Source organism: Sceloporus undulatus, chromosome 3, assembly GCF_019175285.1.
Source record: "Sceloporus undulatus isolate JIND9_A2432 ecotype Alabama chromosome 3, SceUnd_v1.1, whole genome shotgun sequence".
In the NCBI taxonomy this organism is placed as follows: Eukaryota; Metazoa; Chordata; class Lepidosauria; order Squamata; family Phrynosomatidae; genus Sceloporus; species Sceloporus undulatus.
Genome location: NC_056524.1, coordinates 135,370,193 through 135,386,485, shown reverse-complemented (window position 1 = coordinate 135,386,485; position 16,293 = coordinate 135,370,193). Strand labels below are relative to the sequence as shown.

The window sequence follows — 16,293 nt, the reverse complement described above, 5'->3', positions numbered from 1 at the left end:
AGTGTTGTTTAATTATTTTTAACTTTTGTAGTTAATGTTTTAGTTTTATCCTTTTAAATTATTGTAAGCCACATTGAAATACATTTTGGGAGAAAGGAGGGCTATAAATCTCATAAATAAATAAATAAATAAAATCAATACTTATTTACGGTACCTGAACCATGGATTCCGAAAGCTGGGCTTCATCTATTTCCAGAATCATTGTTTTTATTTCTTCATAAGGTACCCGAAAAGAACCCAGAAAGATAGCTAAAGAGAAAAAAAAGCACACATCCAGTCTATCAGTGGTACCAGTTTGCAAAATATATATTCAGAGCATCAAAATACAACAAAATCCAAAATCCAGAAGTATCAATACCTTTATTGGGCCAACTCAAAAGCAAAGGAAACCCCAAAGAGATATTTTCCTGGATTTCAAGGTACCAAATTTAGCAGCAATAGGAGCATCCTAAACAAGAGGGAAATAAAGGACTGGGACATAACTCTTTGGGGTTTTCTACCTCTAACAAAGGTAAAACTCTTTCATTGAACTACAAAAATGCTTTTCTAGATATAACAGTTCAGACACTCTTTGAGAACTTCAGTGTTCTCTGCCTAAGAAAGGAGCAGTTACTTTGCACAAGACAAATGGATCTCAGAAGAAGTTACTTTTTTGTGCTAATGGAGTATAAATTTTATTATCCCTCTTTTATTGCTCTTTGTCCCTGGTCCCCACTTGGCCAGTAAGGGGAGTTGCCTCTGCCTGATTTGAAATCTCTCAATACCATCTTAATTTACAGAATGTAAGCTTGTGAATCTAACACCATCACTATTTTTCTCCTGGAAGATTTTTAACATCTGCCTGATGAAGAAGCCAGTGAAGTTTCAAAAACTTGCAGAATGTATTTTATGCTTTGGAGTTGGCCCAATATTATTATTATTATTATTATTATTAACCTTTATTTATAAAGCGCTGTAAATTTACACAGCGCTGTACATACAATCTTTTAGTTAGACGGTTCCCTGCCCTCAGGCTTACAATCTAAGAACACACGACACAAAAGGAGAAGGTATTGCTGCTTGTGAAGTTCAAAGCAATGTACTATTGCTTTTCTTAGTACCTTTCCAGCTTAACTACCCCTACTACAGGGCTTTCTGAGTGTAGTTAAAGCAACCAAAATTTGCCAGGGCACTTGGAATATGTGGCACATCAGCAACCCAAATGTTTGAAAAAGAAAAAGGGGAGTGGGTGAATAAAGAATTGAGCAGGGTGGGAAAGGCAAGAATATTCATACTAGACCTTGCCTGTATGGTGTTCAGAGAAGAGTGTAAACTTCTAATGTACTTCACAAACTCATATCAACCCCCCCCCCCCCATTCTATATCCTCAAGAGGTGTTTATCTCTCAGATAGGCAGAAAAAGCCTATTGTGGGAGTCAGCTAAAGATGCCGTGTAAAGGAGGAAAGTGACTGAAGCCATCTACTGAAGAAGAAAAGAGACATACCAAAACACTAATATGCCTAGTTCAGGAGGTGCCAGTAGAAGGATCAAAGTGTGAGAGGGAGAATCCAAATATCAGGTGAAGATAATTAATATTACAGAATAGCATGATTAAAAATTATAAAATTGTAATGATAAAAAATAAATCTCAAAGAATAATCATTCATGTATGAAAAACATACTGACACAATTCATGACAATAAAACTGGCTTTATACAAAGGATACCAAGATCTGAATGCCTTTGTACTTAAATTAATGAATTTTCTCACTATTACATAATGTCAGTCTATTGTGATAATTGGTGTTCTGTTTTAAAATACAGTAGACTCTTAACTTTCATGGGGGCTAGGGCCACATGACCCCCGTAAAAGTTAAAATTCACAAATAGTGGAGGATGAGAGCAGTGCGTGCATGCGCACCCCCATCTCCCTTCCTAAACCTCAAACATCTCCCAAAGCACTGGAAGGGCAGGGGAGCACGCATTCACAGCTCCCTCCTTCTCTTCCAAGGCTTCAGGGACATGCAGGGAGCTCTCTGAAGCCTTCGAACAACAGGAAGGAAGGCGGGGTGTCAGATAATGGCAACAGCTTAGTTTTCCTCAGCCTGCGAGGAGTGCCTGCATTCCCTTTGGGCTGAGGAAAATGAAGCCACGAAGAAGGGAAGGAGGAAGGGAGGAGAGGAAGGGAAGAGAGGCGAGGGACTTTTGTCCCCAATGGTGGTGCGGGTGCGTGCGTGCTGTCATTGGGGACAGTCTGGATTATCTGACATATTTGGTTATCCGACTATCAGCCGGCCTGTTTATGTCAGATAATCGAGACTCTACTGTACTACTGTTCAAAAAATAGTACTGATAACTGAAACAAAGAATGAAGATTAATAAGTAAAAATTTATCAAATGTCCTCAAATACTTTAAATAATATAAAACATTTACTTACAAAGGTTTTGGGCAGTCTTTGGATCCAGAATTTTGAGTTCTTTGATTCGCTTTTTAACAGATTTCTTCTCTTCAAAAGCTTCATCTTTTTTTACTGTCAAGTAAGAACAATACTGTGTCAGAATACAGCAATATTAATAGTCTTATGCATTTCCTATTTGTGTTGGAATTCAGCCCATACAAAAATAAACTTGTGCAAACTTTCTTCAACATGTAAAAAGCATTTAGTAGCTTTTTGTTATTACTATTTTAGAAATAAATTATAATGACCTCAACACTGCTTTGTCAACATATTCATGAGTCCTAATGCATGAAAACATTTCGCAGGCACACCACTGTAACCTAGGGAATGAGGCGCGGGGAGGGATGTTCCTCTCCATAGCAAAAAAGGAGATGGAGTTATCAGGTTTGACAATGTCCTTCTGTTTCAAAATACAGTGTGCCAGCACAAATTGTTATTAAGGAAACCAAGCAAACTACCAACCTGCAAAGGGAATAACACACAGAACGAGGAAATCTACACAAAGACTCTACAGTATTGAACAATAGACTGTGCCATGAGTGGTATATGCACTGATTGCTGCTGGGTGACCCTGCTACTGTAAAAGCACTTTTTCCCCATACTGTGTCACTAACGCTTGGAGATAAATGAACAGCCTCCTGACTCATTTTTCTATCAATCATAACAGCCAGCTCACTATAGACCATGGTGGGCAACCATGGAAGGGTAGGAGGCCTTGCTAGACTTTCAGAAGTCCCTGGAATGTTGCAGTCCCCTCCACTGCCCCCATTTCAGGAGGGGGAAAGCAGGTTTTGTTGCCAAACACCCTCTGTGGATATGGGCACATTATCACGATGTTTGGAGGGCTGCCTGGGACATTTTGGGCCCAAGGAACACCTTTTCTAATAGCAGAAAGTGCTAAGAAGTCACTTTGCTTTCTTTTCTTTTCAAAAAATGCCTCTACTGGATCTAACTAGACCCAGGTCCCCCCAAAATGTGGTAGAGATGCCCCTCACCAGTCCTAGGGGATATTTTAGAGCAAAATACATTTTTAAAAACTGACCTCCTGGGCCCCCCACAAATGGCTTGTGAGGCTAGAGGTCAGCCCTGCACTACAACACTTAAAACAAAGAAATTTTAGAATTCTATGAGCAAGTAACTACTCATAGTGGCCCTAGAATTCAGTTTTCACAGTATTGGAAGAGATAGAAATTACCCAATTATTCCTCCAGCCCTCTTTTGCATAATTTCTTCCCAAATGTCAGACTTGGGCTACACTATTTATAGTATTTCTTACACATTCAAAGCAACAGTGATGTATTCACAATATGAGTCGATTAATCAAGATGCATCTACATGCTATTATAATTGTTATTTATCTAAAGCTACTCCATTATGTTTGTCTGGCATCCTAGCAACTGCCTGGTATCTACTAATTAGTGCATAATGACAATATATACTGTCTAAAGAAAACAAAAGGAAAGATAATTTCTCATCAGTCTTAGACAAACTTTGGATAAAGTCCTTTGGCTTTTAATAGTCCCTTACTGATGATCCTGAACAACAGACTATACATCATGTATGTACTATTGTGTACATATGATATATACCCTTAGAAGTAAACCAAGTTCGCTCTCTAATTACCAAAGTAAATCCCAAATGATGTTCAAGTATCAGCAGTACATCTTAAAACTACCATCACAATCCAGAAGCCATTTCCTCATTAATTCTCAGAATCTCTCAGAGGTATTCTATTTTATTGGTGGAACTAAGAAACAATGAATACACTGTTAAGCAGATCTAATTTCATCCTCTGACATCCTCTGAACATCCTTTGAATGGTACAGTGGGCCCTTGTATCCACTGGGGTTTGGTTACAGGACCACCCCCACCCCCACCCTCATGTGCATACCAAAATCTCTCAATGCTTAAATGCCATTAAATACTTTATTATTGTTGTTGTTGTTGTTATTATTACTATTATTATTATTAAAATAATTTTATATACAATATCTTCAACCAAATCTCATCTACATTTTTGACAAAATTGTGTTACATATTCTGTCCCTCCACCCTCCATATCCCTCCACACATATCTCCACTGATGTTTCAAGAATTTTCATTACAAATTTAGACAGCACTCTTCTTTCTTCCTCCTCCTTGTATTTCTCTCAACCCTTATCTCACTATCTTTTAATCTCTTTCTTCATTTCAAAGAATATGTTCTCCTCTTATATACGTTTTATATTACGTCTTATATTAGGCATTGTTTGTCACTTTTATACATATTTCCTCAGTTTCCCTTTTCCAGATTGCATTTTTAAGTCTATGTATTTTTTCTGACCAGTCTCTTAATGTTGGTATTCCCAGAGTTGTATATTACTTTTCTCATATTATGGATTCATTTTTGCCCATCTTTTATTACAATAATCTATAACTAAATCGCATCTTGTTTCCTCCTCCTGATCTACATCTTCTTTCAACAGAATCATCAAATTATCAATTTCTATGACCTCCAGCACTTTATTTAACCATTCATCGTTTTCTGGAACGTTACTATCTTCCCACCTCTTTGAAAGTTATCCTTGCTGCAGTTATCAAATATAGAATTTGTTTCAAATTTTCCTTACTTTCACATCCACATCCATTCTCTTCAGAGAATGGATGGAAGCATTCTCTGAAGAGGCCAGCCACAGATGCTGGCAAAACATCAGGAAGAAACTCTTCTAGAACATGGCCACAGTTGAATGAATTATTCTAACAAATGAAAGAGGGTGTTATAGTAGTTCTGCTACTATAAAGAAAGAGAGAGGATACAAAAAGAAAGGGAAAACAACACCAGGATTAAACAATTTGTGATCTTTGTGAAGATGCTGCTTTGGCTAATTTTTCAATACAATGACAGTTCAGATTGTTACCTACCATTTTTTTGGCAAGAAAATGTAAGCTCCAGCTTGCATAGGAGATCAGGATTCTCATATTTGTCATCATTTGCCAATATCCAGAAGCAGTTTTCATTCATTTCCTGTGGTCTAATCTGTAAATATATCATAATGTCTTATTTTATTTTACCAGTAAATGTTATATACACAATACAGAATCTCTGTTCTTAACCATGGCTTAGACTTGATTCTGGCTCAAGACTAATCTATAACATAGGGCTGGGGAGTCTGTGGCCTCTGTATGTAATTGCTTTGCAATTGTCATCAACAGAAGGGCCAAATTATAATGTTACTTCACAAACATCTGGAAGGCCACAATTTCCCCAGCCCTTCTGTACTGGTTGGTTCTCTAAAGGATAACATAAGTGAATTCTTACTGGTTACAGTAAGCTGACCACATAATATACATGAGTGGGACAGAGTGTACTAGGATGCAGAATGAAAACAGAATATATCAGTACTGCATTATATAGATTCAGCACTCCCTCTTCCCCAAAGTTTATAAACATTACTATTTTGGACTACAATTCCCCTAAATTTGGATCATAATTCCTAGTGACCACGCTAGCTGGGGATTCTAGAACCTGACTTCCCCAAAAAATAATTTTTCAAAGCTTGGCACTCCTTCAAACAATTCTGTGTCTTAACCATATTCTTTCTCTGCTTTACTTTTCCAGTTCTTTAACATCTTGAGATTATGTGACAATACATTTTTCCTCATATATATATATATATATATGCATGCTACTGATGTGGGAGAAATTATTTTTTTCCTTGTGTGGCAGAGACCAGTACCATATTTGTGCCCATTAATTGCAATTGCTTCTTTCTTTCCTGGAAAGTAGCCAGGGACCAAAAGCTGATGGCTAGGGGCCAGCACTGGCCCATGGAAGACCACTTTAATTAGCACTTTATAACATGGCAATATACATTTTATATACAATATAAAATGCAACAATAATACAGCACACACAAAAACAGTCGGATTAAGGCTAATGTAAAGATTATTATTACCATAATACTATGTATGCTCATCTATAAGTCAACCTCATGTATAAATCAAGGATGGGGTTTGGGAATAAAATTACGGATTTTGATAAATTGAGATTAAAATTTAAGGGCATGTAACAAAGTCTATCAATGATTACAGCCTTTAACTTTAATGGGATACCTGTGCCCGATTTTAACCCTGAGAAGCTGACAAATATAAACAAATGTCTTATTCAAATCCTTCAAAGAGTAGGGAGTGGAGGGGGTTAGTGATTTTTCCAGGTTCACCCTCGACGGACTATGGCAAGAGCCTAGTTAATTCAGGGAGAACCTAAAGGAAGCATCAGCCTCCTTTGCTCTCCCCATCATGGCCGGGAAACAGCAAAGAGTCATCACCATGTTTTTGAGCAAGCCAGAAGTCTGCTTGGAGGGCAGTGGCATCTCAACAGACAGAGATACTGCATCAACCCTTGTATAAGCTGACCCAGATTTGTACAGTACAGTCGGCCCTTGGTATCCGCAGGGAAACTGTTCCAGAGCCATCCCCCAGTGGATGCCAAAATTCGCAGATTCTCAAGTTCTGTTGTCCCCAGTGGCGGCATGTGCACATGGCCATGCCACCATTGGATAAAAAAGTAGAACAAAAGAGCTCTTCTACAATATCAGAGAAATCAAAGGGAAATTTAAACCAAAAGAGGGATGTTATGTGCCGAGCAAAAGAACACACTGCATGACCAAGAAAGAGTAAAAAATCAATGGAAAACAATAAACTGAATAACTGAATTAAAAAGATGAAAGGATGACAGATTCATTTAAACAAGAACCATTGGAAGAACCATTTTAGAAAGTGAAGTGGAAGCTGCACTTGAAGCACTTGGGAGAAAATAAATCACTAGGAAGAGATGGAGTATCAATAGAGCTGTTTCAAGTAGCAGAGATAGAATCCACTCAAATTCTTACTAAAGTCTGTCAAATTAGCAAATATGAAAAACAAAATAATGGCCCACAGATTGGAAACGTTCACTATACATTTCAATCCCCAAGAAAAGAGACATCTGGGATTGCAGAAAGCACTGGACCATTCCATTAACTTTCCAGGTAAGCAAAGATGATTCTAAAAATACTTCAACAAAGACTTTTTATCATATATGAAACAATAAATGCCAGATGTCCAGGCTGGGTCCAGGAAAGGAACTAACATTAGGGATCATACTATAAATGGAGTAATGGAGCACACCAAACAATTTCAAAATAAAATCAGCCAGAACTTTATAGATCATAGCAAAGTATTTGATTGTGTAGACCATGAAAAACTATGCATCACTCTTAAAGAAATGTGTCTACCAAAACATTTTATTGTCCTGGGGTGTATCCTGTACTCAAGACAAAGAGACAGAATATGGAGAAACATAATATGTTCCAGTTAACGAGAGGGTCAGGCAAGGCTGCATTTTATCTCCCTATGTATTTACGTTGTATGCTGAATGTATTATGCACAAAATTGAATTAGAGCCTCAAGAAGGAGATGTGAAAACTGGAGGAAGGAACATCAACAAATCAATATAGGAAGATAATACCATACTACTAGCAGAAAACGGGAAAGACTTGGAATGACTATTGAAGAAAGTCAAGAAAAAAAGTGCAAAGGCAGGGTTACAATTGAACTCTAAGAAAAATAAGTACAAATTATTTACATAACTTTAAAGTAGTCAAAGAAGACATTGAAATAATCAAAAACAGTAAAAAAAAAACCACTCCTAAACTTTGGCTCAGTCATTAATCAGAATGGACAGTACACTCAAAAAACCACAAAACAAATAGGGCTTGGAAGGGCAGCTATGAAGGAAATAGACAAGTGTAAAGCTATATCATTGAATACCAAGTCAGGATTGTCCATGCCATTGTATTTCTGATTTCTGTACATGGTTGTGAATACTGGATAGTGAAAAAATACAGATAAGAACACTCTTATCTTAAAAAACACTCATTTGAAAGTTTGTGGATACCATGGATTGCCGAAAAGATAAAAGGATAGATTCTAGAGCAAAGCAAGCCTGAAGTTTCCCTAGATGACCAAACTGAGACTAGTATTTTGGCCATATCATGAGAAGACATGACTCACTAGAAAAGACAATAATACTTGCTAGGGTAGAAGGCAGTAGAAAAAGAGAAAGGATGCACTATAGGTGGATAGACTCAACCAAGGAACCACAGCCCTCCATTTGCAAGAGTTGAGCAAGGTTGTTTTTAACAGAGTGACTTGGAGGTCTCTCATTCATAGAGTTGCTGTAAGTTAATGTTGACTTGACAGCAGTTAACAAAAATGAAACATTTCCAAAAACAGCTCAACACTGCTCATCAAAGTATAAGCATAACAAATGAGCTATTAATAAAAGCCTCATCTATGGAAATGACAAGAAATGAGTTATACATCACAAATGGCATCTATACACCAAATGTAGGTGATCTGTGGTATGTAAGTTTCCTATAAAGTTTTTGTGCTGCCTACTGGGCATGCATAAATAAATAAACAAATACACAGACAAAAGCACCTCTAGTGCTAACTAGTATATGAACAAATATAGAAAACAAAATGGTGGCCAACAGAATGGTTTTTAGTATCTTCCAAAAAGGAGACATGAAAGACTACAGAACCATAGCACACAACCAAATTATGCTCAAATTAATCTCCCACACAACTAAATTATGTTCAAATTTCTGCAGCACTGACTCCAGCCATATATGGAGAGACAAATCCCAGAGGTTCAAGCAGGGTTCAGGAAAGATAGAAGCACTAGAGACCACATTGCAAACATATTGTACTGATGGGGCACATGAGGGAATGCCAAAAAGAAAATTGGCTTGTGCTTTACAGACTATAGCAAAGCCTTTGACTTCATAGATCATGAAAAGACATGGGAGTGCCACTACACCTGATAGTTCTGAGGAGAAATCTGTACTCAGGACAAGAGGCTACAGTTAGAACAGAATTTGGAGATATCGACTGGTTCCCAAATGACAAAAGAGCCAAGCAAGGATGCATTCTGTCACCCTACTTGTTCAACTTGCATGCAGAAAACATCATGAGAATGGCAGGTTTAGAGCTAATAAGTGTCATTTTACTAAAGTCAGCATCTTAACAGTGCCTTAGAATTCAGGACTAAGTAGAGCCCTTTATGCATAAGATAACTTTCATTCTTATTTTACCTTTGACCAATTGAATCTTTTCATAGTAACCTCGGGCCTAAATTCTTTTTTGGGCTTCAATCCAAAAGGCAGCACATGAGGAGGAGGAGAATGTTGCACCCCAGCCAATGTTGGTAGTGGAGGAGGAGGAGGAGGAGGGACACCAGAAAGAGGAGGTTTTCCTGAACCATTAGTAAAGGAAGCTGGTAATGGAGGTGGAGGTGGAGGTGGGGGTGGCACTGCTCCAGTGCAAGGTGCCAATAAATCAGGTGTTGCATCAGCTTGTGAGCTTTCCAAAGATGTTCCATTAGTCACTGAACCATTCTGAAAAAGAAAGTTTCAAAATTAGGAATGAAATATTGTATAGACTAAAAGTATGCCCCATCCACAAATCAAAGATGACATACCTGTTATTATATTCCACAAAGCCACTCATGGCTGTAAATTTAATGTAGAAAAGTAAAATATGATGTCTATGCAGACAATGACCTTACACAAACAATTCTTTGTATGGTCATCAGTTTGACAGTTTGGGATATAATGCTCTTCTCCACCAATAATTATAATAATAATAATAATAATAAATAATATAAAAAAATTATTTTTATACCGCCCTTCTTACAATCAGGGCGGTGCACAGCGTATCAACCATCACAATACAAATACAATAAAAATATAATTAAAACCCACATTAAAACCCATTCTGGCCAGCTTGCCACTGCTGTCAGAGGAGGGGGGGGGACTAACTGGAACTTGTGTCCGGGAATGCTAACTGGAACAGGAAGGTCTTTAATTCCTTCCTGAACTGGGCCAGGGAGGTGGCTGAGCGGAGCTCTATGGGCAGCGTGTTCCAGAGGGTCGGGGCGATGATGGTAAACGACCTCTTCGATGTGGAGGCTAATCTAGCCCCTGGGACCCTCAGTAGTAATGTTATGTAATGTTACAGCTCACCAAAAGAAAGTAACTCAATTGCACTGCCTAACTATTTGCTTCCAAGCACAATAAAAATCTAATGTAGCTACATTAGATATCTTTACAGCAATGGTGGCATACATTACTCCTACAACTGTTAACTTTCTCAAATGATGATTATGTTACCTGTTCACAAGCATAAGAACTGAGATAAGTGAGCATACATTTGGCAAATACCAAGTTTGGAAAGACTATTGAATTCAGCTGGACACTGTGCACTGTCACAAGGGACTCTGGTGATACCTCTGAGAGATGTGGTACAATGCAGACTCTTGTTTTGTAGCATATTGCAAAAATAACAAACATTCACACCCATAAATCTTCCCACTCCTCCACAAATATTTCTATCTTTAGGGCACATGGAATAACCACACCTACACATGCTAACTGTCCATCCCCACCACAGAACAGTAAGCTTCATCACAAAATCCAGGGAAAAGGCCAGCATTATGTGCTATGACTTAAATGACAATTACTTTTGTGATACAGATCTAAATCTAAAAAGTCTCAGCTGGATCAGACCCACTGAATCAATGAGACTTATGTTAATGTTCACTGACCAGTTCCCATTGATTCAAGAAATACTGTTGTAATCCCACTCTGGTCCGTCGGGAGAGGCGGGAAAACAGAAATAAAACCTATTATTATTATTATTATTATTATTATTATTATTATTATTATTATTAGAGACTCTCTCTATATTTGGGATTTACTGTATGTTGCACTAAGGGTGAGATTTAAAAAAAATAGATATTTAGACTATAGGCATATTATGCAAAAAATATTTTTTAAAAAACCCAAACTGTGTCCCCAAAGTGGACACCTTTTATATTTTTTATATTATCCAGCTGTACATGACACAGTAGCCTGTTTGTCATTGTGATTCTATGAACAACAATGTTCTAGAAATGAGCTACTTTACCTTGCATTTATGAGCTCTTTGTTCTGCTTCAAAATGACTAAGTTTTTCTTCAGTTTTCTGAAGCTGTGCTTTTGTCTCTTGATGAGCTAAGAATTCATTTTCAAACTAGAATATAAACATGAAAGTACCGTTTATTAATGTACTCATTCTTTCAAAACTGCCAGCATAATTCCTTGATTCTTTGTTTCACATATTATACAAGCTTGATACACTTACTGTTCACTCCTATGTTGATGAAGGTACAAAGTGGTGGATTAATGACTACTTCCAATGCATTCCTGTAACCTCAATAGGTTGTTTTTTTTAAACCTATGCTTGGATGAAATTAGTTATATCAGCATCAGATTGGTATAGAGGAATAGCCTGATCTCGGAGCCTATCCAGCCAATCCAGTGAACCCAAGCCCACCACCTGCCTTCAGAATACTTATTGGGGGCCCACCACCAGCAGTATAGCTACAAATTTAGAGATTTTCACTAGCATAATTGGGGCTGCTCCAGCCCTAGAACAGACATATTTCCATCTTATTACAATTAAAATGGTGGGAGATTTAATAAACACCAGATGTGACCATGATCAAACAGAAAACTGATACTTTAAGAACTGTTTACTAACATCGACCTATACTTATGAGTTAGGACACTGGTTTTCAAACCATTGGTGTAATGTCCTTGAAATACATTCAAACACTTCCCTGATACTGAACCAAAAATAGGCAATATGTTGCTCCCTCACGGCATTATTGTGCAAATATAGTCCTCTATGGATACTAAACTATGCATTTTTCTGCCTTCTCCCTCCCCCCCTCAAACACACACACTCACAATGGAAGGACTAGCTGATTTCTCTTTCCCTGGGTCTAAATATAAAACTAGACAGGTGCTATATGATCCATCTGCCCATCCATGTCTAGCAGGGCACATGAATCATACAGCACCTGTCTAATGGGAAGGGATTTTTACTGTAACATTAAATAGATTAAAATATTTCAATTTAGAAACCACACAGTTGTTGTTTTTAATTTACAAGTAAAACACTGAAAACTACTCATGGATCTTGGGCATAATGTTTATTTTTTGGCTTGTTAAAATGGCACAAGTCTCAGAACAGATTGGAAATCATACATAGTTACAAAATATAGGTAAGTAAATAAAAATATCCTTGCACTTCTAACCTTTTTTGAGAATTCTGATGCTCTCTCTTCAAGTTCTTCTATTTTCTTTTGCTCAATGCAAACATCTAGAAGGAAACAAATTCTGCTTGTTTAAAGCCTTTTAAAAATTCAACATCTGGTCTGTCTTTCAGAAGAATCAGTTCCCCATATGGCTGGCCACAACATGGCTATTATTTCAAAAGAATCAACTGCAGATGTATGAAAAATATGGTGCTTGATTATTACTGACATGGTTTTTGATAATTACTAAGCTGAGCTGATTAAAAGGAAGGCATGGAGGTCAGGGTCACTTTCAAGGTATGGTATATCATCTTGGATTATAGTTCCAGGGCCATAAGTATCAGAGATGTTTTACAAATTTTGTACCCCATCTCAGGAGAAATACAGGATATATTTTAACTATTTAATAAATATCTTCGTGGGGAGTTTAAGACATGACCACAATGTGAAGTCAAAGGCTTTCATGGCCGACATCCATAGTTTTTTGTGGGTTTTTTGGGCTACTTGCCAGCAGTAGCAAAACACGTTGCAAACCGTCCTGGGCATAAAATACTGTTTGAAAACACTGAAAGTCTGGACCAGGCCAACCAATACCATGTCAGGATGCACAGGGAAGCCACTGAAATCCACAAACACCTGGACAATTTCAACAGGAAAGAGGAAACCCTTAATTTAACAAGGTTTGGCTACCAGTCCTGAAAAATTGCAAGATGAAGACTCAACAGATGCAAATGAGAAATCATCCAGGGTCAAGGTTTTCCCAGCAGACTATGAGCACTAATCAAACAGACATTAATCCTCTTTTGCATCCCCTCCCACCCTGAGGCCTGCCAGTAGCAACAGAACAATACACATGCAAATCACTCCTGCATTCCCAGGTTCACACAGTATATATATATCCCAATTCCTTTCCAGGCAAGCATACTCTGAAGATGCCAGCCACAGATGCTGGTGAAACATCAGGAATAAACTCTTCTAGAACATGGCCACATAGCCCGAAAAACCCACAAAAAAACTATGATCTACAATGTTTTATATGTATATCTGTAGCAATAGCAAATTCTGTCTGAAGAAATTTGCCAAGAAAATACTGTGATAGCAGCTGGATGAGATAGTAGCTGGATAGTCATTTTAGCCATCTTCCATAAGCTGGAAACAACTCAAAGGCACACAACAACAACAAATTTGTGAATGGGTGAAGAGCATACAAGCACCTGCACCATATAACACATATGGCAGGGGCAAGGATTCACTGACTTTCTGTCAAATGGTCAACGCAGGATCCGTGTTGTGTGATTATAGAAAAGCTTCCAACATTTCTGAAAGAGGCAGTACTCTCATTTCATAACAGATTTCTTTGGAAGTGTGGGCTGTCACCTTTGGTTTTTCAAATATATTTTTATGAAGCAGTAATATTAAAAGACCTACCCATTAAATGACTAAAGTCTACATCCAGCCTTTTACGATAACTAAAATCTGGGTCTACTCCACTTCGGTGCAAGACTATCTGTGAAATGCACTCTTCAATTAATTTGAAATACAGAGGTCTGCACATGTGAAGGAGAAAATACATACATATATTAGTTAAAAATAGAATAGTTGTACAAGCAAGTTAGCTACAAAAACAATTTATGCCACTGACAAGAACATTTTTAGAAGTACTGTTTTCAGTGAGGAGAATTTAAAATAACATACTAATTTCAGAAAAGATGGAACCTAAAGATCTGAAACTTTTGACATTAAGTTGCTTCTTATGTTGGCTTCAAATAGTAACATATGCAATACTAATTTAAGTTGGATTTAAACCTAGATTTTAAGACCTGATCAAGACTGAACCCTAGCTAAGGTTAGTTGTGGTTCTGAGGTAACAACTTTGCTATTGTTATGGTAAAGGAAGAGTTTACAATTCCATGTAACATTTGCTGTACCCAATAACTTCTGTAAAGTCCTGTCTGAAAATAAATTTACAGAGAATAAGGCTATCAATGACAACCAGTAACAATAGCAATATTCCACCAGGATCACAGAACCATGGTTCTGAATAGCAGTTGCTAGGAAACAAATGCAGGCAAGGGTTGTTGCCACTGTGTCCTGCTTGCAGGCCTCCCCTGGGCAACTAGCTGGCATTGCGCAAAACAGGATGCTGAACTAACTAGGCTTTTAGTCTGAGGCAAATTTGTTCATCTTAGGTTCTAAGGACAGCTGTATTCAAACCCTGTTTGCTGGCTTCCCACAAGCACTTGGTTGGTCCTGCTGGGAAACAGGATCCTGAGCTAGAAAGACCTTTGAAATGACACAGTTGGACTCTTACATTTCTTTATAGTCTTATATTCTTATATTGCCTTTAAAATTCACATTTCTCTTCGGTTCTAAGAAACATCTCATGTTTTCCCTGTTTATATTTACTTTGGAACATAAAATCCTCTTTCACTGAGGACAGAGTGCAACAATTATGCCATTATGTTACATCTCATAAAAGAAGTGTTAATGTGGAAATATACTGTTCTTTTTAAATTTATCTTTATACTATCATTTGTTGTTAACTGCCATTGACATACATTTATGGAGACCTTCTGTTACCCTGTTAGAAACAGGCTTGCTTGGGTGTTGCAAACTGAAGAATGTAGCTCCCATGATTGAATCTATCCACTTGCAATGCAGTCTTCTTTTTTTCCTCCTGTCTTCTTCCCTAGCAAGTATTGTTGTATTTTCTAGTGAGTGATGTCTTCTCATGATATAGTCAAAGCATAACATTCTCAGTTAATCTTCATGGCTTCTAGGGAGAGTTCACGCTTGATTTGATCTAGGACCCATTTATCTATCTTTCAGGGAGTCCATAGTACCCACCGATATCTATTCCAGCACCACATTTATACTTATACTTCAGTGTCTCATCTAGTTCTTTCACAGCTGTCCTTCCAAGGCCTAGTTTTCTTCTGATTTTTTGACTGCAATCTCCATTCTGATTAATAATTGACCCAAGATATAGAAAATCTTGAACTATTTCAATGTTCTCATTGTCTAATTTAACCATCTGTATTAATTATTTTTGTTTTCTTAATGTTCAACTGCAAACCTGCCTTTGCACTTTCTTCCTTGACTTTCTTCCATAATCAGTTCAAATCTTTGCTAATTTTTTTTGCTACAAGTAGTGCCATCTGTATATATTAAGATGTTGATGTTCCTTCTTCCAATTTTTACATCTTCTTCAGACTATAATCCAATTTTGTGTATGATATGTTCAGCATACCAGTTGAACAAGGGTGATAAAATGTAGCCTTGCCTGAACATCTTATCAATTGGAAACCATTCCTTACCCAGCTTGGTCATCTGGCATTTCCCCCTCCATATATGGTAAAAATCTTTGTTGTAGAATTTTGAGCATCACTTCGCTCAAATTCCAGACTAATGAAATGGTACATTCCAAATTTATGGAATGGTCCCTTGTTTACTGCAATCCCTGGTGTCCCCTTTCTTGGGATTGGAATGCACAGTGTCCCCTTGGTATCCACTGGAGTTTGGCTACAGTATCCCCCATAAATACCTAAATCAGTGGATGCTCAAAATTCCATTATGTACAATGGCATAGTAAAATGTTGTTCCGTATATAAAACAGCAAAATCAAAGTTTGCTTTTCTAAAACTTTTTTTGCGGAATATTTCTCAAGCTGTAGATGGTTGAATCTGTGGG

General features: G+C 37.5%; 1 protein-coding gene across 2 annotated transcripts in view; it reads right to left on the bottom strand.

Annotated features, from left to right (window-relative positions):
* DIAPH3 (diaphanous related formin 3) overlaps positions 1-16,293 on the bottom strand; it is a 132,488-nt gene that overhangs the window by 89,160 nt on the left and 27,035 nt on the right. For both annotated transcript variants that reach the window (XM_042460876.1, XM_042460877.1), the window contains exons 13-19: positions 14,032-14,150; positions 12,604-12,668; positions 11,430-11,534; positions 9,557-9,859; positions 5,340-5,454; positions 2,418-2,510; positions 155-249 (exon numbers count right to left, since the gene is read on the bottom strand). In XM_042460876.1, coding sequence (XP_042316810.1) covers positions 155-249; positions 2,418-2,510; positions 5,340-5,454; positions 9,557-9,859; positions 11,430-11,534; positions 12,604-12,668; positions 14,032-14,150 — 895 coding nt within the window. The remainder of the gene's footprint in view (positions 1-154; positions 250-2,417; positions 2,511-5,339; positions 5,455-9,556; positions 9,860-11,429; positions 11,535-12,603; positions 12,669-14,031; positions 14,151-16,293) is intronic.